Below are 26,537 nucleotides of genomic sequence, written 5' to 3' on the forward strand. Positions count from 1 at the left end.
AGGTACCTATAGTACTAGGAATCCATCAGTTTGCAAAGGACCTCAATTTGGAGTTGCTTTCAAGGATTCCATCAGCAAAGCAGAATAAACACTGAATGTTTAATACAATTTACACTATGAGATTGTTTAGAAGGGTCTTTAATTTGAATCCTATAGAAAGCAGATTCTAGCAGATGCACAAAGAATTCATTGCCCATTCTTTTTATTTCTTGTGCTTGGGAATAAAGCACATGACAGTCTAAAAATAGACATTTCTTATTCCATTCATAACAAGAAAAATCACTAAAGCATTTAGAATGTTAGGAGAAAAAAATATGTTTGTGCTGGCACCTCTCTTACTGGAAATACATTATTCTGTTCATGGATAACTGAACTTCAGCTATCCAGTTGTCAGCAGAGAAGTTAAATAATCCTTTTGAAATAATGATGTTACACAGCCATGAAAACATTCTGGATTAAAAGACTGCAAATTAAACAGTGAAAAAAAAATGGTATGTTGTCTCTGCAGAGCTATACATCCCCCATTTATGTCTCCCATGGAATCAAACAAGGTATAAAGTGATTCTGTTGACTTAAAGTCAAGATGGATAGTTTAGTATGTAGGTGAACCCTGAGTTTTCTTTTAACAATTTAAAATGTTTTTAAAAGCAGTACAAGTATTTGGAGAAAACAGCGTCTCCAGGCTTTTGAAACCCTGTCAAATATTTTCAATTTATTCTGCAACATCTTTCAAGACTGCCTAGGCTGGGTAGAATCTGTTTGGCTGATAGTTATACAAGTCCTGGTCATTTTTTCTTGTCTCCTTAAATGCTTGGCTGTTAGGGATTTAATCCACAAGAACACTGTCTTGACAGCACATTGTTCACGTGTCTCTTTTTTTGACCATAACCATTTCTATTTGCTCACCTTTTCAAGTGCCTTAATGCAATCTTCTGCCTAGTATTCAAGTATTGTCGTTCATTCCTTGCTGATGTGTGTGGTATGTGACTGTTTCTAGTTCGTTTAATCTGTTTTGAGAAACATGTTTGCATCCAAGCTGATAGCAACAAAATAATTTCAGCAAATGTCTGAGCATCCTGAATGGACCAATTTAATGACGGCAGCAAGGAAGCTATTTCAGTTGCTAATGCATTTGAATCCTCACACCAAGTTAGAATCCTAAGCATGTCTCTGTTGTACAGCAAAATATGGTAGAGGGGCAGAGCCAGTTGCACTGCTGGGTCTACACATCCCTGTCAGCACTGCCAGTCAGCCAGCTCGGGTCTCGTTCTACCTGCTCATTCATCACATAACAGATATTGTCTTATACTTACTCTATGTTGTCTTAATAGAAGTCTGTTTGCTATTTCTATGAAACTAGAATAAATGTGTCCTTTTGCTCATTAATCCATTATAGATTGACTGTGAGAGCAGAATGTCCAATGCATTTAGAAGACTTTCCTATGGATGCACATGCTTGCCCCTTGAAATTTGGAAGCTGTAAGTTTATTTTAAATTAAGTGAAGTTTCTCCCTTTGTAGGCCACTTTACAGAAGATTTTGCAATTCAGGAAACTTCAAGGTTTTAATCTTGTGTATTTTTCACTTTTTTGGCAGGGCTGTATTATTATTCTTATATATATTTATATTTAGCATAATGAACCTCTTCTGTGTGTTTTAAATATCTTCCAATGCCATGCCTGAGCATTCACAAAAGAGAAAAATGACAATGCTCTAAACAACTAGAGAAATAGTTTGCTAGATAGAAAATGTTGTTAATCTTACAGTTGCTGCTTCTTGCTAAGATTCAGAATCAATGTTAAAGTAATACAGACCATAGATAACTGAATAAGTTTAGTTGAAAATGAGACCCTTACCATAGTCTTTGCATGTTTAGAACAAAATTTTGCCTAAGATTATAAAATATTCATATTGCAACCATGCAACATTTCTGAAGTGAAAAATCTCACAGATCTCCACATAGACTTCTACACTTGCAGCATGTATAACCTTAGATTATAGAACATAGTGGATTTAAAAAAAAAAAAAAAAGCTCTTTTACTCTGGTTGGTTCAACACAAACAGGAAGACAAAATGTGTAGAAGATGTAATAATGTACAAATTGTTTCCTCAATGGCTATTTTTATCTAGTAGAAATGTGTCCTTTCACTAATAATGGGTACTTAGTGGCTTGATCAATTATAGAAGTCAACAAGCAGAACACCCAATTCCTTCTTCAGCTCTTACCAGACAGGTTGATCATTTACTTTGGGCTGAATAGCTCTATGTTTACCATGAGGAAGTACTGATGTTTTATCCTTAAAGAGCTACTAGCCTCTTAGATAAGATTTAGAGAACAAAAACCTCATACAAACATGGAGTATATTTGGCAAGAATAGTTAACTTCTTGAATGTGAAGTTTTGTTACGCCATTTCAGGTAAACCTTTCCAAACTGCCTGTGAAACAGAAAGGTGTGGGGAGTAAGCCTTACTCCAGCTAATAACAGGGCAAATAACTGCAGTGGGTTCTTGATTAATACCGGGAGATCCAGGCACCTGAGAACCTAGTTATACCAAGAGTTGTCACAGAACTGAATTTCTTTTGAAAGGAACATTGAATTGTTTATCATAGAATCATAGAATCATAGAATCATAGGGGTTGGAAGGGACCTCGAAAGATCATCTAGTCCAACCCCCCTGCCAGAGCAGGACCACCTAGAGTACATCACACAGGAAGGCGTCCAGGCAGGTTTTGAATGACTCCAGTGAAGGAGACTCCACAACCTCTCTGGGCAGCCTGTTCCAGTGCTCCGTCACCCTCACAGTGAAAAAATTTTTCCTCCCAATTTATGCTGATTGCATGCTGGATCTGAGAGGTGGGAAGATGGCTAATTGGGCATAAAACCTATTAATGCAAAATTAAACCATCAACAGTTTTAGAACAAATGCTAAGTACTAGATAGAATTTTTATAGACTTTATAAAACACCTATCACCACATCTGTGCATCATTGAGCCACAGCCTACGCAGCAGAGACTCCAAAGTCTGAACAATAGCTCCCATTTTTTTCCTACATTGAATTCTTTCTGGCCCACTGTGTTCCATATGAGTACAGTCTTGGTTCATGGAGTGCCAGGCTTTCCAGATTAGTAAGGAACTTGCCTCGATTAAATGATCAAGAGATGCAGAAATTATGAATAAAAAGGGATGGATAATAGGGATTTGAATAAGACTCCTGAACCACACTGCAATGTAAAATCAAGATAGCAAAAAGACTTGCAAGTGTATCTGCATATTTTGAAAAACCCAGAAACATAATATCATAATTTTCTTAAGTGCACAACAACAAAAAAAACCCAAAAAAACCCAGAGATATTTCTGATTGAAAGACCACTTTTTAAACTAAAGTCAGAGGCAGTAACTGGGATTCTAAGCTACAAGCATTCTAAGTGCAGATGTGACCTCTCATGGTTTACAGGCTATTTTCATTATTTTTTTGTTTTGAATACTTACTGGCTATCATGCCAGCTGTCCTAAACAGGACCTAGCAAAACAGGTAACTGCAAATGCTGGGAATGACCATGAGACAAATATCAAGGAGTTTTCAGGAAAACTTTGCATTCCCCTACTAAATTCAGGTGAGCTTCTAATCTGTGATTCTCATGGGCAAGGGTTCCTTCTGTAGCATGGTTTTACTGCAAAAACTGCATGGGAAATTCACTGTCCAGAACAGAGCCTAAGAACTGGACCTCCCCCCTCCTTCTTATCAGATTATACGTCACCACTATCACATTACAGAATATTTGTCTCAATATTTAGCTATTAATAGAATTAGGAATATTTTCCATGGGGCAAATGGCTGGACCCAAGCAATGTATGAAAATGGGATTCACCATTGTACATAGAAAAAGAACAGTTCTTATATTTAATTGCCACATTTTCAGTGGGAATCATATTTAAATACATTTGAGACATTTCTGTCAAACAACTAAGGTAATCCATTATAATAATTTCAATGGACTGAAAAAATTTACTGAAAAAGAGATTTAATTGTCGTGAAAGCCATTCTTTAAGTGCAGACTGCATTATTACACTTAGTAGGTCCCCAGGGTAGTGTTTGCCCAGCTCTGTTTGTTTTGGATTAAATTGGATAAGAGTTTTTTTCCATGTCTTCGACTGTTACTCATCACTTGTTGGAGCTGGATTCAGAAAAGCCTCATATTGAAGGAGTTGCACATCTCCTATGGACTCTGCCCATACTGTAAAGGCTGATAAATGTTTGACCCATCTCCAAGGCTGAAGTTATTTGCCAAAATAGCAGCTTAAGCTAGAGGTTATTCCAATGTAAATTCAATGTGACAAATGCTAAAGAGATTCTGGAACAACAAAAAGCCATATGTTGGCAAAACAAAATCAGAAAGGCAGATGCTTTCCTCAACTGTTACCACAAAAATCTGATTGTCAGTTTAAAACTAAGGCCACTCTGGAAACCAGCAGCAGTAGGAGCAAAAGACTGTGTTGCTACTTATGCAGTATCTGCATTGAAAGCTGAGGATGGAAGCTGAACAGAGCACTAAGTCTGCCAGGTACAGGGCAGAGCAAAATAATTTCCAGCACTGGTGGGCGTATTCCCTTCCTTCTAACCCAATCCAGTGGTTCTCAGCAGCTCAGGAAATCAGTCCTCTCTCTCTTTTTCAGACTACTCTTATGCTCCAGAACAAGTGAAACACTTGAAAATTAAGATGATTGTTGCCACTCTATGTAACTAGACTAGCAAGCCAATTCTTTTACTTACTGTGGCCATTATTTTTAAGGTCAGAATTATTAAGACATAGATTTGCAATTACCATTGATTCCAAAAAGTTACATAAATGATACAGTGCTTGGGGAAGATGAAGTCTTAGGGTAAAAGCATCCTTCCACTTGAATAATGCAGAATCAAATATAATGCAATTAATTTACCAGCACACTCCATCCAGCACCACGTCTTCAATTACCAACTCTTATCTCTTACATTGATAAAATAACTAACTCACAAATAAGGCCAAGTGAATCAGATTCTTCCTTTTCCTTTCCTGTTTGCCAGTCCTGAAAAAGGGAAAATCTCATCCTGTAGGTAGGAATCTAGTATCTTTTTACATGTCCTAAGGATTGTGCCATCAAACTTCTAGCTGCCTTTTAGGGTTTCAAGCTTTATGTATGTTCTGATCACACATTGAGTCCCATACATACAGTTCTTGGATACTCTTAGGTGTGAGGAATGATACTAGATGCCTCTATGTACACAACTAACTCCCACACTAACTTCTCAGAGTGAGAGCTGTCAGACTCCAGATTACACAAAATGACAAAAGAATTTTCCAACATTACTAAGATTAAAAATATTGATATATAGTTGGATTCCAGAAATAACAAATATTAATAGCAGCACAAAACACCTGGATGGCATATGTAGTATGTCACTGAATTATCTATGTAACATACTAGACTGCTGAGGTTTGGAGACCCCCCAGTGGTTTTCTTTTGCTTTGTTCAGGACTCAAATAAATGTAAACTTGAGTGTAAACATTTCCCAGAAATAACCAAAGGAAAAAAAAATAATTAGTGACTTAAACTCACTCAAGCCTAGGCAGGCTCAGAAGGATCAGCTCTGCCTTTTATACTGCAAGAACAGTGTGAGGGGTGGGATAACCAAATGAAGAGCTCTGGCCTGACTGCTGCTGCTGAGATCACTGAAGCCACTCTGAGAAGGACTTATTTTGTTACAGTGGCCCAGAGAATGCCACCCTATGACAAATTGAAAAGATTGGGGCTCATCTTCCTTGATGCTAGTTAAAGTTAGAAAATGTCGGAGTCCTCACATGTCCATGAAATTCCATATCTCACTTTTGCTTCTGGTTCCTCAGATTTTACACAGGTAGGAATGATGTAAGGAAGAGAAAGACTTTTGTGACATAGAAGACCAACTTTAATCCAAACATACAACAGATAATTTAGCTAATCATTGCATGGATAGACCTATAAAATCAGCTATATTTCCCATAGGAAAAAGTTGCAGTAAGCTAGCTGTGCGTTTCCACAGATAATTAAAGGGAGTTTAATAGTCAAACGACCGCTCAAAACATTGGTCTGATAAAACCATATGGTAATAGAAGATGCAAAGCTGAAATGCAATGTATTTCTTTTAAATCAGATGCTTACACCAGAGCAGAGGTTGTGTATGAATGGACACGGGAACCAGCAAGATCAGTGGTTGTGGCTGAAGATGGCTCTCGATTGAACCAGTATGATCTGCTTGGACAAACTGTGGACTCTGGCATTGTTCAGTCCAGCACAGGTCTGTGAAAAATCTTTTTTTTTTTTTTTTTTGGGAAGGGTCACATTTAACTGCCAAAACATAAGTTAGAGCAGGAGAAAAATGTACAAAGACAAAGAATGAGAGAGGTAAATTACGATATATGCGCTTCAGATTAGGGAAACATGACTCTGAAAAGGTAACCTATCCTAGGATTATCTTCCTCCTTCGACTAGTGGTTAAAATATTTGGACAATTAAAAAAGTTTCTTGTAGTACCAGATCTAGCCAGAAAAAATAATTTACATTATAAAGAAGTAGTCCTCATACCCTTATCATATTATCTGCTTACTGTATAAGCTTAAAAAAATAGTGTAAGAGTATGAGTCTTCAAATATATTCCTGGAGTCAGGGAAGTTGCAAAAAGCAAGCATATAGTTGCTCAAAGAGATATTTTAAGAATGAAAAAAATATATAATCAAATTATAAACCATCTGGAACATCCAAACAGGATTTAAGTGTCTTAATGCTGGCACCAGCTTTAACTCCAAAACTATTAATGAGATACAGAAACATAGCCAACATTTGTAGTATTGTATACCTGTATAATAGAAGGTAGCTAAGAATCTTTGGTTTTTTTCACTTTGCAGTGTGTTTCAAGATGTAATGTTTTTTATGATTATTATTTGGAAGGGGTATGGGGACCTAAATACAGTAATAGAACTGAGCATTTGGCTTGAACGAGAACTCAAAGCATCAAAACATTAACTAGATTGACTGTTCAATGGATGAAAAGAAACACTGCATTAAAATTATTTGTATTGCTTTGCACCAAACATTATGACTGAACTAGAAAAGGACACATACCTGCACAAACCAAGCTTTCTAATACGTCGTTTGTAAAGTCATGAACATTTAAGTAAAACTGAGTCAATTTAACGTGAACTCTAATTTATGTCTGATTTTTTTATTTAGCTTGCAAAAATATATTCATGCACTCTGTTCAGCCAAAAAAATGTCTCAAAGACAAAAGTTTCTCGTGCACCAATATTCAGGTTACTGCTTGGGAGCTTCTGTTCAGTTGATGCAATCATACAGGACATGCAATGGTACTAATAAGGACTTTGCATAATGACAGTATCAATAAAACTGCTCCCATAGATTCACTGCTTCCATTACTGAGCACAGAGACATGCTCACAAGAACTCTTGGCCTGGTCCCAGCTAGCAATGTTGCCATTGACTTTAATGGAGCCAGTAATTCCCCCCAGTTGCCCTTTGCTGAAAAGTCCATAGGATTTGTAAGGAACCACAAGGATCTCAAGCTCTTTGCTCTTTCTGTTCTGAAGCTAATGACTCCAGGAGACCTTGGCAACCTGTGTGCCTGGCCTTTTGCACTCGTTGCCAATTTTCTGCTTGCTGGATGCATTATAAGGGCAAGAGGATAATCAGAAGAGACTCATAAGCCTGGTAACATATCTAAGCCAAATAGATAATACCGGATATAGTTCAGGGTAATTAGACAGTAAGGTGAGAAGCAACCTATAAATTGTTAAGGCAGATAATAAATGTTTAAACAGAACAAGTGTAAAAATTCCTTATATTTCCTAGGTTTGAATTCTGCCTCTTTCTTCTACCTAAAGAAATTCTTTACTACACTTAGCTATGAAGTTAAATACAGTATAATTAATATTTGCTGAAATAAAGATGGTATTGTCTAGATGAAGAAAAACATTACAAAGAACTAAATACTATATCGTTGTGAAACCTAAAAATAAGTCTCTTAAAGATCTTTTTAGTACCAAACTTGCAATCCTTTTTAGTTACTACCTGATAAGAATATACAGTGGTGGAAGAAACACATTTATTGCTTGCAAATTCAATGTCTCAAGGAAAAATTCTCCTTGATTTGCTTTGGAAAGGAAAACTTTTTGCCTTCCCCAAAATAATGGTTGGGATCAGAAGTGATGAGTAATCACTCTTCTCCCCACTCAGTTAGTCAGCTAGTCTCAACAGTATCCTCCAGCAGATCTCTGTTTTCTTATCATCTCTGTTTTAATATATGACATATGTAATGAAAATTATGAAATCCCTCCCTGCTTTCAGAGTTGTGGATAATGACTCATTTGACAAAAATACAAAATAAAAAAAATATAAAATACAAAAGGCATTGAAGACAATCTTAAGAGTTCTTAGCACCGTTATTAGGCAAGAAAATGAAGCTGTTGTGTAGTTGATTCTATGGATCTTTAAAGGAATCTATAACATCTTGGGAAATTTTAAGATTATATTTATAGTTGCCTGGAATTCTAGACGTGTATTTTCTAAGAATTTGGGTGTAACTGGGTTACTCAAAATAATCAAAACAATCTTAAACTTATTAAATGACTTAATTGGTGAATTAAGTCGTTAATTAAATGGTGAATCCATAAAGGTTTTTAAGTTTGGTTTTTTTTTTTTCCCCTCTTTAATTTCTTCCTTTGCTAGTAAGACAGCTGCTAGCCTTATTTCTGGATCTAGAATATGGTAGCTACAAAATACTGATTTTTTGACAGAGAACCTTGAAAGACTACAAATTTTCTGTAATATAGTTATTGATCTATGCTGGCAATGCAATGTGCAGGTACTATAGGCTTAAAAATAGCATTCAGTAAACTAAATAATATTATTGTTGCTGTTTTGCCTAAGCAGGAAGTCATCCATTTTTTTTTATTATATATAAAATTCTTGTCACTCTTCAACTACTGACTCATTTTGACTCAGAGTTTAAAATTATCTTTTTTTGGAAGCACCTTAACAGAACCTTAAAAGGCTCATGCAAGTTTCTATTTATATAGAATTATTTTGCCACCTTGAAAATACTGCTTTGACCTGAGAATCATCAGGATTTATTCTCACAATGGCATATTGTTTTCTAATGTTCTGTAAATCTGCTGAGAGGATGCCGTTCTTAGTTTTTCTGTTGGGTGACATGGCATAAATAGTAAAATAGAAATACTGTTTTAAATAAATAGCAAGAAAAGCTTTATTTCCTATCTACAGCAATAGAAAAAGTATTACTACAGCTAAAACTCAATCCCAACCTCAAACCTTGCATCTGATGTGATGCATGTTAATTTAGGCACTCACCTGATAAAATGGGTTTATTACAAATATGTTACAGCATACTGAGGTTTGATGTAACTTTACTGAACTATCATTGTGTTTTCTTCTAAGGACACAAGATAGTTTATACCACCTGAGCATCTGACTCAATTTTCATGATAGACTGTAGAATTAAGGGCTAGTTAAAAACTTCAGCTATGGTAGTGTTGAGCACAGGCACAAACTCTTCCAGAGCACAGTGGACAATCATTCAAAACATAAAGTTAATCTAGATGACGGAATTGTGTGATCACTGTTAAATCCTTCGTATAACCTATAAACTAATTTATACTTCATGGAACAAATCAAATAAAACCCAAATTTATCTAGTCAACACAGTTATTTGTAAAAGACTTTAGGAATTCCAAGGAAGAAATACATTTCTTTCTAACTTCTTTGGATAAGAGAATAAGAGATAAGAGAATATAAGATGTGTAAGATACAACTTGTACAAGTCTAGTAATCAATCACTATGAATATAGGAAATATATAGTTCAAGAGCGATTTGAAATTTTAGCTTGTAGGAAATTTTGTGGGTGAATTATATTTGAAAACAGAATTACAGAGGAATTAGGCAATAGTCAGCAATTCTCATTAATGTGGGTATGTTTTTTCAATTAATGAAAGCCAGAAAATGTGAGAAGCTAAAGATCCACTGAAAACTGGAAAAATGGAGTACTTTCATGTCCTGCAGTTATTAATCTCAAAGATCTGCTATCTCCTAATAAATTACTGCAGTCCACTGGTATTTTGGAGACTTAAAAACATAGTTTTGACTTGTAACGGGACTATTAAAAACTGTTTTGACTTGTAACTAGACATTATTCTAGGCCTGTGCTTTGCCTGATTTACTCCTTGTGGCATTACCTTTAGCTGACTTCTAGCTCAGACTTGCTGCAATGCTTAACAGATGAGAGTAATCCCTGTCATTTTAATTGCCTTTACGCTTTGAATCTTGTTCCCATTTTTTCCAGAGGTTAAAAATACTTTGATAATTTAAGCAGCTAAATAAAGTTTCAGAGTACAGGGTTGTGTTCACTCTGTATTCTTAGCTTGCCATCTACAATCACTGAATTAATTCAGACATACAGTTGTGAACATTCTATATCTGATTGCATTAAAATAGCTTCCCCCGTCATATTTCTGTAGATAAAATTAAATTGTTGGCTCTTTCAGCCTAGACTGGCACACTTATAAGATCATAATCTCTGGTACAGATGAAAAGAAGGTTGTTTCAGTGAAAGTTAAAGAAAGGTGGGCAAAATTCAAGCAATAATACTCACAGTATTATTTCTTAATAATAATACTCACTGGCAGTATTTCTCCCAGTCCTATTTTTGAAGGAAAATTTTCCTTGTATATCCTTTGCTTTATCTCTCAATTTATAATTGATTCTCTTTTCCCCCTTTGCTACTGTCTTTTATACTGAAACATACCAGGAGTATTGTCACATCTTATTTATAAGCTCTCCTCGGGGTTATGCATTGAGCAAGATTTTTCTAATGAATGTTCTTGTAGACTCTGAATTAAAGAAAAGGGCACTTGACATGCTTGGTGCATAAGCAGTCAATGTCTAGACTTAGTTTTTCAATGCAGTTGAAGCTTTTCCTGTACAAGAGCAACTTTCGCTTTCCAGCTGCCTACATTTTAAAATAAAATAACAGTATTTTTACATCACCTCTAATCCAGACAAAAGTTTACATTGAGTAACATGTCCACTTGTTTCTTTCCTGAGATGTCTATTACATAAGAAGAATCAACCTACTCAAAAAAAAAATCACAGCACTAGATTTTCAACTTTTTTGAGTATATACTGTTTTTCAAAATCCATTTTCAGTGATGTAAATAATGATCTGAAAATGAGGCATTATTTGCTCTGCTCTGGCAGGAAAGGTTTATAGAGTCACATCAATACTTGAGATTCCTTTCAATTGCAATTGGAATACCCAGTTCATGGGGTTTTGTACCACCTAAAAGGTTTGTGCTAATGAAAATATTCTGTGTTCTTCTCACATTGTCCATTTACTTCAGGAGAGAATAATAATTTAGTAAATTACTGAATTAGCAGAACAGGGACATTTAATCAGTGCACATAAAGCAGACAGTGGTAATGCAGACACAAACACATCAACAATTATGTTTTAAGCCTGGCCGGACTGAAAGAATTCTGAGTGCCTCTCTTGATTTACTCTTTATATGATGTTTACATGCATATATTATGGTGGCTTTCCATCCTCTAATAGAGAAAGACCTTTCACAAGAGGTCTAACCAGCCACCAGCTAATTCAGACTTTCATTCACTACTTAGCAGAGATGAAAAGATGTAAATTTAATTAGCATTTCCCAGAACTGTCTAGTTTTGTATTATTAGTAGAACTTCAGAAACTACTTCATTAAATGTTTTCTTCAGAGTTGACCCATTTTGAGGTCTTTTTTTTTTTTTTCTTTTTCTTAATAATAAGGGTAAGTATAATGAAAAAATAGTACCTATACAGCCTTGTAATTTGTATATTTGTTAATGCTTTAATGGCCCTGTTTTTCTTCCTTTTAGGAGAATATGTTGTTATGACTACACATTTTCATTTGAAGAGAAAGATTGGTTACTTTGTCATCCAGACTTACCTGCCATGCATCATGACAGTAATACTGTCACAGGTGTCCTTCTGGCTTAACAGAGAATCTGTTCCAGCAAGAACTGTATTTGGTAAGCAATCAGCCAAATAGGTTTAAGAAATTTTATGGTAAAAGTAGTTATGTATAACACAGTATTGGAGAATAGCATGAAGCCTGAGCAGAGTAGGTATTTTTACCTCTTTTTGCACATGCCATTAAAGAGAAATGTCAGATCATCAGTTTGAATGAAATGCTGTACTTCGCTGTCCCCAGATGGAGAACAAAATTTCCTAGTCTCACAGTGAGTAATGTATAATACTGCACAATGTTCAACTGGTACCTTCACAGGCTGAAGAAGCCACATATTTCTGAAAGTTTTCCTTTCAGAAGGCAGTTAATTAGGAAATTGTGACACTCCACCGTTGCGTGGCAAGATAGTTTTTTTACTTCTTAATGGCAGTGTAATGTTTCAGAAATTTTTGTGTTAATGTATATCCATATAAAACCACAATTTACATCTTTTAGTCCACTTAGTATCACAAATTAATACAAATTATAAATCCTGGTTTGCTTCTATGTAAGGGAAACATAAGCTCAATAGTAATGAGTCAAAGACAAGATCAGGCTGCATCTCAGGGAAGAGAAATTGCTTCCTCATTAGGCACTAATAATTCAAGCTCTTTACACCAGCACGTAAATACGTTGTTCATTATTTGGCCTATTTTAGACCACTGCACATTTTCACTAGCGCTCTGTGCAGCGAAGATGAACTCTCAAGAAACATTCAATACATGACATTGCAGTTGTCAAGGTAACTTGTGGACATGTGATTTGATGTAAATGTCTAGTCTCCACTCACAGATTTTTTCTCAAGCAGGCTGCAAGCTGAGTGAGTTCAATACAGTCCTCCTTACTCTCTATGGCCAGTTAGGGGCAAAGGTTTATGAGCAGTGAGAAGCTCTTGATATCAGAAATGCAAATTATATTGTCACTGTCCTTATATAAATTCTTTGTCATTTTCAGGCCATCAGTGAATAAAAAGACAGAAATCTGTAAAACCATCAATTCAAATAATCTCATATAAATCGTAGTACACTTGACTGTACATCTGATGGAGCATATACCTAATAAGCTAAATGATAACAATCATTTTTTTCATTTTTTGTCTAAATATCTTAGAACTGTTGCAATAAAGAACTAAAAATCATAAAGTGTTGCATCTGTAGGACAATTTGCAGGGCATGAATAAGGAACACCAACAATGACTCTTCAAATACCAGGAAGTATAGAGTAGTATCCAGTCCTCAACTCAAAGTACAGTTTCCGTTCCAACATTAAAAATATTTCTACTACAACAATATCAAAGAATACAGGTATAAATGATGTCTTGAAGATCCTGGGACTTGTAAGAACCTGAAATCGGATATTCTTGTTTAGCAAATGAACTGAAGCAGGGAAGTTTATAAGAACTGGGGGTGAAGACAAGGCTTTCCCATCTATTGTGACGGTTGAGAAATGAAGCACAAGATATAGCCCCCGACCTAAAGACACTGAAACTGTTTCCTTTGCAGGAGTGACGACTGTCCTGACAATGACCACTCTGAGCATTAGCGCAAGGAATTCGCTCCCCAAGGTGGCCTATGCCACGGCCATGGATTGGTTTATAGCAGTCTGCTATGCCTTTGTGTTTTCTGCGCTCATCGAGTTTGCAACAGTGAATTACTTCACCAAGAGAGGCTATGCGTGGGACGGCAAAAGCGTCGTGCCTGAAAAGGTAACGCCTCTTAATGTCTGTCACCACGGGCCATACCATGTCACGCTTGGTCACTGTACAGGGTTCTTCCAGCCAGTTAGAAAGTCTTATTGTTTAGAATAGTAATTATTCCAAGTGACTCTCCTCATGTGTTCACACACAGCATTTCTACACAAAACCAATAATTACTTAGATATTGACTACCTAAATACTACTTCTGACATACTGGACATTTAATGCTATTAGTAATTAAAATTTTTACTGAGATTTTGACTTGTGCAACTGAGCAGAAAGAAACTTTTTCTTTTTTTTTAAAGGGAAGGCAATTAATTTTCTAGTGTTTGAGCAAGGGAAGAGGTGGATGCCTCAGATAAACACAGGAAAAGTATCTTGTGGATACTGTATTTGATAGTTTCCAAAGTATATTATTCCCCAGCATCACCTTCTGGAGGACTGCTCTCTGATCATGGCAAAATAAATCACCACAAGACTTTCTCTTTCCTTTCTTTTACCTCCTATGATTTCCCTATTTTTTAAAAAAAGAATTTTGTTTTTTCTTAGTCTATAGGAGAAATTAATTTGTGTGGGGGAAGGGAACCACTGCCAGTTATGTTAGGAGTGTGCAGTCCTGATCTGTACCTCTTTGAATGCAATAGAGTTACATCCCATTGACTTTCTTTGGTCTGGGATCAGACCCAGTCTGTAAATCACAGGTGCATCAAGAAATTGTTGAGGACATTTAGGGGATGAAAAATAAAGTATCTAATTTCCTATGAGCTATCATGTCAGCTGCTTCTGTGAGGAAGCTCATTTAGCTGGTTTTTTTTGTTTTTGTTTTTGAGAGAGATCTTGAAAGAGACTTTTAACTTGCCTAATTGGTTATTATGAACATTCAAAGACTAGAGATTCAGCAGAATAAATATTTGGAGGAGCAGATGTTACTCATTGGTACATGAATACATGTGTTTAAATCAGGAGTGTGTGGCTATTTTTTTTTCTTTTTCATTTGCGTAGGTCACTGAGAAAACAAATGAAATTAGGACATTTACACAATGACAACTAATAAGAAAGTATTGTAGAATAAACGAGTGAAGTAAAAAACCAAACTTACAGTAATGAGCTGCGTGACTGCTGGTGAATATTGAGTTTTCGGTTACTGATGCTACTTCATTGAAAATAATTTGATTCTTTCTTGTGCGCCTATCTTCGTGACATCTGCTGTAAAAAATGAACTGTGTTAATGGAACTAAATCCTTAAATGTTAAATATTGTCTTGTTAATATAATCTACCTTACTACATAGTTACTATAATCAGCCTTTTCATTTCAACAAAACTACATTTTTAGAGAAGAAGCCACACCAATATAAACACAATATTTAAACAGTATTTAAAACATTGAAAGATTTATGGCTTTGAATTCCTGAAGCAGGTAAGGGTCTTTATGTGTCATTTGATACAAGTCAGCAAAGACACGGCTGATACCTGGTAGAGTGCACTACGTACAGGTGTAAGGAAAGGCAAGCAAGGCAAACTAACAGCTAACAAAGCATCACAGCTTAATAAAACTTAGAGCTGCAATTAGCTGTCAAATTACTTTTTCATAAAATTGAATTTGGCATAGAATACTGAGTCCCTGACTGGTGTTAGGGCTTTCTGTGGATCAGATTCCTCATGACATTTAGATCTATAGAAAGGGTCTCCTTTGAGACTTCTGTGAAGTGATTCATTGCCTGCTGGATTTATTGCTGCTCACTAGAGTATGTGGCTGAGAAGGAAACAGGACGGGCTTCATACTCAGCAAGCATGTTAGCAGCCTCCTGGCTCAGGAGGAAAACAGTGGATAGACAATGAAAAAAAATATTTCTCACATTGCATTTTTTCTTTTCTGTGTATTTTTTTCCCACCTATTCACTCCTCCTATTCAGCAGAAATATTCTAAGGTAATTTGAGTCTTTTTCTTAGCCTCAAGCTAAGCTGAATATCATCATCATGAAATAAGGAGCAACTACATCAGAGGCATTATGTGGATCCCTTTTCCCACTAAGCAGCAGAAACTGAACATATCAGCCTTCATTTCCTTCCTGCATGGGGCTCCAAGTCATACCTTGACAAGACTCTCCCCACTTGCCCTGATGTTTTTGCTGCTCCCCTTCACATTCCCAAGTGTCCTGCAGGAGCCTATCTGCTCCCTGAAATGTCCACCTCTTGAAGAAGAACTTTTCACCAAAGCCCCCCCTACTAGGTGGTCTTTATCTTCATTAATCTATAATTGATAAGTCATTAAAAGTACTGTCACTACTTCAAAAAATATTGCCTCTCTGGCTGCTTCTTGAAAACAGAGAATTATATTTGCTATCTTGTAAAATGACATAATAGATCACATTCTGCTGATACTTCAGCGATTTTTTTTCCCTCCTAAGAGGATAAGATGGGTGTTTGCCTATTTTTTTGGTGGCTAATACTGCCTGAAGATTTTCTGAACTCTTGGGATTTTTTTTTTGTTATTTTTTTTTAGTCTTATAATCAGAGAAACGTGGACCAAAGTTATGGTTCTCTTTACACCTCCTTAATGATGCACTACATTTCTCCTCTGTGTTTACTCTTGTGTAGTGGCTGGTGGAAGTTTGGACAGTTTGCAACAGGGACAGTTGAGTTCCAACTGGTAGCCCCAAATGTCAATATCAATTTTTTTCTTACAAGTGTATCCCAAAAGAGTAATCCTACAAAACATAAGGACCCAGGGGAAAAATATCTAGCTTTTCTTTTTAATCAATAAGCTTTTCTCCACTAACAGATTTTCAGTATATTTTTGCTGTAGCAATATAGGTGGGTGGATAAAAAAATCTAACAGATGGAACAACATTTTAGCCATTGTGATACAATCGATCCACTCTTTTAGTGAATGATCACATACTATTTTTCTTGTATATTTTTATGTATGAACTGTGTTAGAATGCATCATGTAACATTATCTCTCTTAGTATTGAAAGGCTACAATAAGAAATGCAGTGTCTTTTCCCTGGTCAAAAAGCACAGCTGATTAAGGGAGTGTTGAATTATAAGTGTTGGTCACCGTTAAAGGGAGTTCTGTCAATCAGTAGGCCTAGCTATCAGTATAAGTCCCCATTCTAGTTTATCCATTATCCAGTTGGGTTTAACTAATACAGGCAACATAGATGTATAATTTTGTCTTTGTCTTGACCTAACTATTTTGCATGAGTCATGTACCCAGATGTTAACTTCCTTCTTCCAGCTTATTACAATCTCTGGTATAAATTCAATGAATTGCAAAATTTTATGGTGCTTTTTAATAATCTTATCTGTTGAGAAGACAGCAAGAATAAAATTTTTTCTTCTTTCTTCAGCCAAAGAAAGTGAAGGATCCTCTCATTAAGAAAAATAACACATACACAGCTGCAGCTACGAGCTACACCCCTAATATTGCAAGGGACCCTGGGCTGGCAACCATTGCTAAAAGCGCCACGATTGAGCCCAAAGAAGTTAAGCCAGAAACAAAACCTGCAGAACCCAAGAAAACTTTTAACAGCGTCAGTAAAATTGATCGACTATCAAGAATAGCCTTCCCGTTGCTTTTTGGAATCTTTAACTTAGTCTACTGGGCTACCTATTTAAACCGAGAGCCCCAGTTAAAAGCTCCAACTCCACATCAATAACCTCATTTATTCGTATAGTTCTGTTTTGTCTTTTGCTCTGGGAATTGCTTCCCGTTTTCACATAGAGTAATTCCCATTTGCTTCATTGCCTCTGTCTTAAAGAAAATAAAGGTTTCTTTATTTAACAAAAGATAAAATACAACTGTATATTTTAAAACCTTTGTGTGAGAGAGAACAATATAAGTTATATAGTTTGGAAAAGTGATTCTGAAAATGGAAAAGAAAGAGTTGTAGAGTATTGAAAAAAGAAAAAGAAATAATTTGTAGATAGTTTAATACTGAATGTCCCTAAAAGGTATTGTATATGTACATCAAAAAAAAAAAGATATTTTTATTCAAAGGATTGTGGGAAGTGAGAAGATATTCTTTATGACGTTCCTGATGCACATTCTATACTGTACCATTTATTCAACCACTGTTTATAATCTTTTTAAGGGTGTAAAGCGTTCATTTGCAGAATCCCATAAGATATGCTATTTTCCTAATCCCTTTTCTCTTCTATATTCCAAACCACCTGACTTATAATAAAATGGTCTTTAAAGAAAAAGGAAATCTACTCACTTTAGGTACAATTTGTAACTGTATAGCACATAAATCTAACGGTAACAAATGCTTTAATCTGCTGTCTTACTGCAGTCTTGTTCTAAGCATTAAGTTGTCACTAGACTAGACTTCAAACCAGTTGCACAATCAAGTGCAGATCCCAAGTTCCCTCTATCTCTTGCGCAATCCAAACAATTCCCAGATGCTTTTACAGGTAGCTTTTATTCATCACTATGTTTTAGAGAGTTAAATATCCCACAAAATTTTTGCAAGCTCTAGAATATGTTGAATGTATTCTTTTATAAAATGATACATTAAAAAGAAGCTTTAGATTGAGATTTATGGGTAGCAGAAAGAGAAAATATAGTATTTAAATAATATATGTAAATATGCAGCATGAGATTGTACATTTTTTTACTTTTTTAAAGTTGTGTTCTTAAAACATCATGTAGGATTCACCTCTTAGCTCTTAATATGTTGTTAAATGCTCAATAAAACATATTTAGAGCCTCAATTTAAAAAAAAAAAAAAAAACAAAACCAAACAAACAACAAAACAGTGGTACTGGAAAGCCTAAAAAATAAATAAGCAGAAAGTGTTTGGAATTATTTCCATTTGTAAAGTGGTTAAGTGTACAGTAGCTTACAATTTGACAATGTCATCCAATGTATACTATTAGATTAATGACTGGTCTGCTCAGGTCATGCATAAATTACTAAAGTATGGGATTATACTTGGTAGGTAAAAACGGTGAAATATTTGTTAAGACAGAAGTTCATCTGTATATTATTGCTATATTTGCTGATACATAACTGTTACAATAAGTGATGTAATATATGTAGCATTAAATACAAAGAAGTCATACATAAAAGAATGTACAGGAAAATAGATTTTATTGAGTAAACTTACTACATTTCATTTTTACTGTAGCAATATATTTGTAGGAAAAATATGTAAGGGCTTTAAATACAAGATGTCCATTTTGCAGGCATTGTGCTCCCTTTAAAGAAATTCCAGTCAGTGTCATTACTGCTGATTCTTAGAAATAAAATTTCAGATGAAGATTTTTCAAAGACATGGGAAGAGTAAGGGATCTTTACAAGCATCAATTAAAAAAAGTGTAATATGTGGTATTGAGCGAGTTTTACAACAGTGCTACATGAGCCTCCAGAGAAACAGCTACTGAGAGTCAAATTTCCTAGGCAGTGTTTTCTAAACTCTTTCTCAATAAATCAGAAAGTTGCCATTCTCTAGCTACAAAAGGAAATAGTTAATGTTTTGTTTAGAGAAGATATTTTTTTTTTTTTAATAATGCTTCATTGTCTAACATTTGGTCCTGTCTAACTTGATAAGTTAACTGATTGGAGCTTATTAAAAGGGGATGTTACATCTTCTGGAATGATGTGTAGATACATGTATAGAAAAAAATAAACTATGGCTCTTTAACTTCTGTGTACTTGTTTATCTTGTTATTTTTGGCGTTAAGCTAGTGTGTTCATTTAGGGCATTTTATCTTTCCAGCAATTCATAGCTACCTTTTGGTCTGCATTTTGCACATTAGATGTGAATATTACTTAACTAGTCTGCTTTTTGCTATGCAATAATTGCATTATATCACCTCTTAGTTAGTCTATGCCAATAGTATTATACTGTATAAACTTGATTGCACAGTTTATCAAAGACAAGGTATTCTCTATGTAGCTTTTTTACAATGCTTTGCTAAACCATGTAATAATAGTAAGTCTTCCTTGAAAATAATGATACACTCTTATAGAGGACAGTTTCTGTTTACTCCTGGGTTAATTTTAAAAAGATGACATTGAATGTCTATTGCACCTCAGTGCAGTGATGTGGCAATAAAACCTAAATCTAATAGAGGTTGTTTATGGCAGAAGCATGTATTGCTTTACAGAGTTTAGCAAAAGCTCTTTATTTTATGTCAGACTGTAATTCTATTATAATAATAAAGCTAAAAATGTTCAATAATTAAAGTGAATGTTTTACTTTGGTTTTCTTTAGTTACTGCTTTTTATGACACATTGCTTGATAAACTGCTATTCATTCAAAAACTTACTTTCTGTGGATTTGGTAATGAAAGCAGTTTTAATAGACGTCATTTTCTGTCCAGCGTTTTCCAGGGACAAATATAAGTAAAGGAATGTTTCCAAAATCCGATTTGACATTCAAAAAAGATAATTCAGTCTGTACAACATATACCTAGTAAAGCAATTAATTGAATCAGATGAACAATCATTAAGGTTTAGTATCACAACAATGAATACAGTATAGGGTAGGAACAGAATAAAATGCATTGTCTGTCAGATAAAATGGCAGATAAAACAGAAAGTGAGAGTAAAAAAAAATACTTATGTTACAGGTTTTGCTGTTTAAATAAATGCACAGACTGTTAGAAGAAAACCTCAGGCAGTTTAAAAAAATATTATTTCACTTATTTATTGAGTTGTGGGGATAGCATTCAAACAAGCATATATATAGTTGGAAAATTTTAATTCTCAACTCTTCATTCTTTCCCACACAGAAAAATACAGAGAGAGGAAAAGTTATTCCAGTGCATTAAGCCCTCTGATTTTCTTTAAAAAGCTCCTGGAAAGCAAGGCTCATGCCCATCTGTAGGGGAAGGGAACCAATTACAGACATGCAGTTCTAGAGGATCCAAAGCAGGAAAGACTTATAGAAGTGTATGGATGTCTATAACAATATAGCGCTCTTAAGTATGAGTCCTACAGAATGGTTCTTTAAAATGGAAGGAAAGATTGTGTTAAGACAGACTCAGATTCTATAAACTTACTAGGCTTTCCTCTCTTTAAATGAGAGTAATGCAGTCTGAATCCCTGTTTCTTGCCTCCTGTTACTAACTCCATGGAGATGAATCCCTATGGAAACCCACACAGGATTTTCAGGAGGAGTATGGTAAAGAAAGTGGTGAGCGACACTGAACACCCACCTTCTGTGTTCACTTGCCAGATGCAGAGCATACATGGGGATTCTCACATCTCCTTTGTCGCTGCTCAGGCATTTTTAGGCAGAATTTTACTCCTGTAAAATGAGTGAAAGCGTCTAGATGCAACAGGATTTTACTTAGAGAAAAACATGCAGCACTAGTCAGCCTCACAAAGTGGAAGAACAGCCTCATCAGGTGACACATTCAGAGTCACCAGGCAGTGCAGCATGACACCCTGACATGGCTTTGCTGTCTTTGCTTTGATACGATACGATGAGTGGTTTTTTTCTTGGAAAGCTAGAAGCTACTGCAGGACTTTCTTGGTGATCAAGAACTTTTTTTTTTTTTTTATCCACAACAACAACATTATTAATGATATTCTTTCTCTTGGACTATGTGAGGCCTGGAGAAACTGATTTCCTTTTCTCTCTATCTCCTGTTTTTCACCAATATGGTGAATAATAAAAGCTTATGAAACAACCTAATAGCTAGAAAATGGAGCACACATGCTTCAGGGAGCAAATAATAAGGAGACCTCTTTCAGTCTGTGCTTTGTATCTGAATGACTGTCCAAATAAATTAGTGTGACTGGGGAAAGTAAAACTTCTTCTTAGAGGTTGTAAAAATATCAGTCATACTTTAAAAAACAAAACCTCAAGATCTCCTCAGACTTTTTATAGCTGATCCACAGAAGAAAGAAAAAATCCTCCTGCTATGCATAAACATGACATAGTTTAAATAAAAATGTGTGTGCAGTCTTAGCACATGAATTTTGCAAGTGAAGTGTATTATCAGCTTGTCAAGCTGTTGCTGTCATGTTACATCTGATTACAAACTACATCAAATAAAACAAGAGAGGTAAAAGCCTTGAAATGACAAGTTCCTATAGGCTTGTTGACTCTGGCTATAGGCCCATCTGAACAGGCAGGATGACTTCACAGCTGCTGAGAAACGTGTTTGATGGAGCTGCTCTAGGGCATTTGAAGCTGCACTGCATAGATTTTGCACTTACAGCAGGGCTGTTACATTCATTTCACCCAAAGACCAGAGATATTTCCCCTCAAAAACCTGCAGCCAGAGAGACCAACCAAGAAAGGGCACTGCTGTTCTGACTGTGCTGTCAGGGGTGGAAAGATATAGTTGCTGAACTCTTTCTCCGGTCAAGGACATTTGAATGCAAACAGATATGATTAATTTCTTGCCAAGCGTCCTTGTATATGAACTACTTAATTAACCTCAAGTTGTGCAAGGCTAAGATGCTAAATTTGTTTAGAAATAGTTTACTAGTGGCTGCCCAGGATGTATTTTCTTTGCTACATGATAGTTTTAAAAGTATGCATCATCTGCTTAATACTAGGTGACTAAAGCGCCTCACAGTAATTTAGCTGCTATGGGATTAATGCAAATTTCTTTTCAAAACCCCACATACTTAGAGGTCTTATTCCATTACTGCTACTGATTTTGTTTTTCTGTAAAAACCCATGAAATTCCACTTCAGTTTTCATCTTCTTCCTGCCTGAGGGGTTATGGCAGGCATGAAGAGGTGAGGGACACTCAAGGTAGTGGTGCATATCTCAGAAAATAACAGCATGGGAGTCTTAGATCAAACATTTGTTTTAATCTGGCAATATTTCTGTAACTACGCATAATACTCAGCTAGGCGTCATGGTCATGGCAAAATAATACATGGATTAATGTAACACTTTGTGGGCTTGATAGGATTTTGTTTCTTTGTTTAGATGATACAGCCAAATAAAACTTTAAAGGAAATTGCTACATAGAGCTATTAGGAAGATAATACTTACTGTCTATCAGCCTGCTGATTTCTGCACATTTCAATCGCCTCCTGACTATCTTGCTTTACCAGCACTTGATTTGTAAGGAAGTGGGCTAATTTTGACCAAGCAAAGTGAAGCTTTGGGTCATTAGGGCATTTACCAAGTTGTTTGTGTCTATCCTGTCTCCTAACCATCATGTCTGTGGGAAGGTGAAGAAAATATAAATGAAGTAACTAGAGCAACACATCTTACTTCAACAGTTTAAAAGGACACAGTGTGTATTAATGAGAGAAATATATGAACTCTTATAATGCTTAGTTGGCTGCAAAGAGAATTTTCACACCCAAGTGCACTTCTGTTACATCCATGTGTATCTCCCCATTTAGCAATTTTTGAATGGAAATATTTTTCTTGCAACTCACAAAGAGCATAAAACCAGAGAAAATTAATTTTAAGAACTCTGAGACAGAAAAGAAGGATCATTATGGATAATATAGAGAATTGGCAAGCCAGAAATTTCCTTTACAGATGTTTCCCCCATAGCTTTAGTACTGGTAATTAACCATCCATCCCCCCAGCTCCTGACAGCACTGGCCTTCTCCTAGCAAACGAGTTAATAAAACAACAAAATCCCTTTCAAGGGGATAAGAGCAGAACTAAATGAGTGTCTGATGCTTTTGAAAACTTCACCCAGTATTTCTAGCCATGCACAGAATGACTTTTAAAAGTGTACTGGTCATGCTAAAAAAAAAGAAAAATACCAGAAAGCAAGAAGGGCACTCAGTTTTGCAGTAAGCTCTGATAACAAAAGTTTCTGAGCCTGGAACAGTGTCATAAACACACGAGTGGTAGGACACTCGGGCATTGGCTTCAAGTCTTTGAAAGAGAAAAACAGTTCCTGGTTATATTCACACTGTTGCAAAAGCTGTTCTTAATTACATATGAGAGTTTGAAATTTATACTGAGGGTTGTTATAGATCTGCATAGAGCCATTGATTAGACAAATTAGATACACAAGTTAATGATTTGGCCTTAGTAATGGCAGTAGAAATAACAGAAGTTGAAGTAACTCAATTATGTGAAGTATTTCTATCACATTATTCTCGAACTGACAAAATCTTTCAATACAAATTTTTTTCATAAATATCATCATCGGTTAATTGCAAAGATACAAAAAGTGAGATTATTAATTTTGCTAGAGCCTGTTTGGTTTAAAGGGAATAAGCAAGCTTCAAGAAATACGACCATATACCTAAAGAAAAGCAGTTTTGTATGACTGCTAAAAGAAGTAAATGGAATCAAGTCTATAAATAAACATGATTCACTCATTTATAAATGTTTAGAGATAATATTAATAATTCTCTGGTGTAGCACAAGCTGACATTTATTACTAAACATAGTGTACTTAACAATAAGAGTCGTAAGACAACAGGCTGTTTTACTACTGCCTCTTAATGGGAATTAGATGAATAATGAGTCTCAGGAGGCACTTACAAGTGATAAAGGTAAATACTGGCTCTAAAAAATGTCAGACAAGCTATTATACCTCTGTATTGCAAGCAAGCTACACAGATTATTAGCTATTACTTTGTTTTATTACATCTAGTATTTAACAGCTGGGAATGCCTCTTTAGAAGATAAAAATACTGATGCTATCGGAAGGTATGGTCAGTGCAAATGGCAAATAATCAGCCATTTCTCTTCACTTCGTAACTGTGGCTGGCTGGTGTACATCACTAAACTAAAAAAAAAAAACAAACTTGCTTCAGGGTCAGCACAGTGAAAGATCTTGAACAGAAACCAGCACAGCAGAAATGGAATTGTAATGCATCACATCCCCAGTCCTAGGTGAAAAAAATACTTTGTTTCTACTATCGTGAGTTTCTGTATAGTAACAAAGAAGAAGTTGCCTGAGCTACCAGCTCTGCTTCTTGAGACAGTATGCAAAAGATTGCCAGCACTTTGCATAGTTAGGATGGATGCACTGCTCTCATCAGCATACATCGAGAAAAACAAGAACATGATGAAACTTTACCTGTACAACACCAGAAGGAACTGAAGGCAAGAACACTGTAAAGTCAGAGGTGAAGCAGCTTAATGCAGGCCAGGGGAGGCTGACAAGCAGTAAATATTTGTGTGTGCACGGTGAGGGATGAGGTGATGCCACAGCTGCCATTTCATGACTGGTCAAGCCAGGTCTTTGGCAGGAGCCAGTGCCTGTGTGCCCAGGGCACCCTTGGCAATGTTCCCTTGCACTGCCTGGCTTCCCCTGACCAGCCCTTGCGGCGGCCCAAACAAGTCTCCATGGAGACACTCCTCTCTCTGTCCATTCTCCTGTGCCTGCCACAGGTTTCTGGGGAAAATCCTAAGCCTTACTGTTGGCCAGTCTGTGGTCTCCTCAGAAGGGTTATTGGGGCACTCTTGAATAATAAATAATACCTGCAAAACTCTTCCTTGCCCACTCTTTGCTCCAAATGATCACCAAGAATCCGCACAGAAATCCTCATTTTCTATGACAGAAAAATTTTTATTCAATGCCCACCATATTAATTTGATAATTTCCCACTTAAACTAATGGCTTTCAGAAAGGCCAAGAAACCATTAACACTGGATACTTGCTAAGATCACTTCTCTGTCCAAAAAAACTCAGACTTCTACAGGTGAAAAAAAAAAAAAAAAGAAGCAGACTAATCCACAAGCTGTTTGTAACTGCTAACTCATGATGTCAAAAAATCATAGAATCATTTAGATTGGAAAAGACATTCAAGATCATTGGGTCCAATCATCAGCCTACATCTACCAAGTCTACTGACAAACGATATCCCTAAGTACCACATCTACACTACTTTTAAACATGTCCAGAGATGCCAGTGCTTCATCACCCATTTAGTGAAGAAATTTTTCCTAACATGCAACATAAACTTCCCTTGGTCCAAATTGAGGCCAATTCCTCTTGTCCTACCACTTGCTACCTGTGAGAGGAGAACAGCACCCACCTTGCTACAACCTCCTTTCAGGCAGTTGTAGAAAGCAACAAGGTCTCCCCCTCGGCTTCCTTTTCTTCAGACCAAATAGACCCAGTTCTCTCAGCCGTTCCTCACAAAAATTGTGCTCTAGACCCTTCAACAGCTTTGTTGCCTTTCTCTGGACCCACTCCAGCACCTCAATGTCCTTCTTGTGAGAGGCCCAAAACTAAACACAGTATTCAAGGTGTTGTCTCACCACTGCTGAGTACAAGGTCATGATCACTTCTCTAGTCCTGCTGACTACACTATTCCTGAAACGAGTCGGGGTGCCGTTGGCCTTCTTGGCCACCTGGGCTGGCTCATGTTCATCTGGCTGTCAATCAGATGTCTGGGATTTAGGAAACTACTCACCTAAACACAACTTTCTGTCCACTTCTGCACAATCAAAAGAAAAATATTTACCATGGTCATGCCACCATAACCCAGGGGGTATAATCCAGTGGCTTAGCTATTGTTTAACTCTCCAAGGACCTAAACTACCGAGTCTTTTATGGGGTGAATGTGGATAAGTCCATAACTGCATTGCTTCGCTGTTGAAACAGTGATAATGATGCTGATCTGTTCACAAACGCTCTGAATTAATTTCCTCTTTAAACAAATCAAAGTTAAGAGGGAGAATTACCTTGGAGTTCATTTGGTTTCAAGAAATCAGGCAAGGATCCACTCGCTCTGCTCTCCCACACTTCTTCTGCGACCTCTAGATTCTGCTGAGGTGTTACTGCCCTTAGTATAACAGCAGCTAGAATCTAGAGTGAGTGATGGGGACTTCTCA

General features: G+C 36.2%; 1 protein-coding gene across 1 annotated transcript in view; it reads left to right on the forward strand.

Annotated features, from left to right (window-relative positions):
- The window catches only part of GABRA1 (gamma-aminobutyric acid (GABA) A receptor, alpha 1), a 37,704-nt gene extending 20,014 nt beyond the window's left edge, over positions 1–17,690 (forward strand). The window contains exons 5-9 of the mRNA XM_008947339.1: positions 1,397–1,479; positions 6,172–6,315; positions 11,967–12,119; positions 13,600–13,802; positions 17,148–17,690. Coding sequence (XP_008945587.1) covers positions 1,397–1,479; positions 6,172–6,315; positions 11,967–12,119; positions 13,600–13,802; positions 17,148–17,456 — 892 coding nt within the window. The 3' untranslated portion in view covers positions 17,457–17,690. The remainder of the gene's footprint in view (positions 1–1,396; positions 1,480–6,171; positions 6,316–11,966; positions 12,120–13,599; positions 13,803–17,147) is intronic.
- The last annotated feature ends 8,847 nt before the right edge of the window (positions 17,691–26,537 follow it).

The sequence above is a fragment of the Merops nubicus genome, unplaced genomic scaffold, assembly GCF_000691845.1.
Source record: "Merops nubicus isolate BGI_N331 unplaced genomic scaffold, ASM69184v1 scaffold21159, whole genome shotgun sequence".
In the NCBI taxonomy this organism is placed as follows: domain Eukaryota; kingdom Metazoa; phylum Chordata; class Aves; order Coraciiformes; family Meropidae; genus Merops; species Merops nubicus.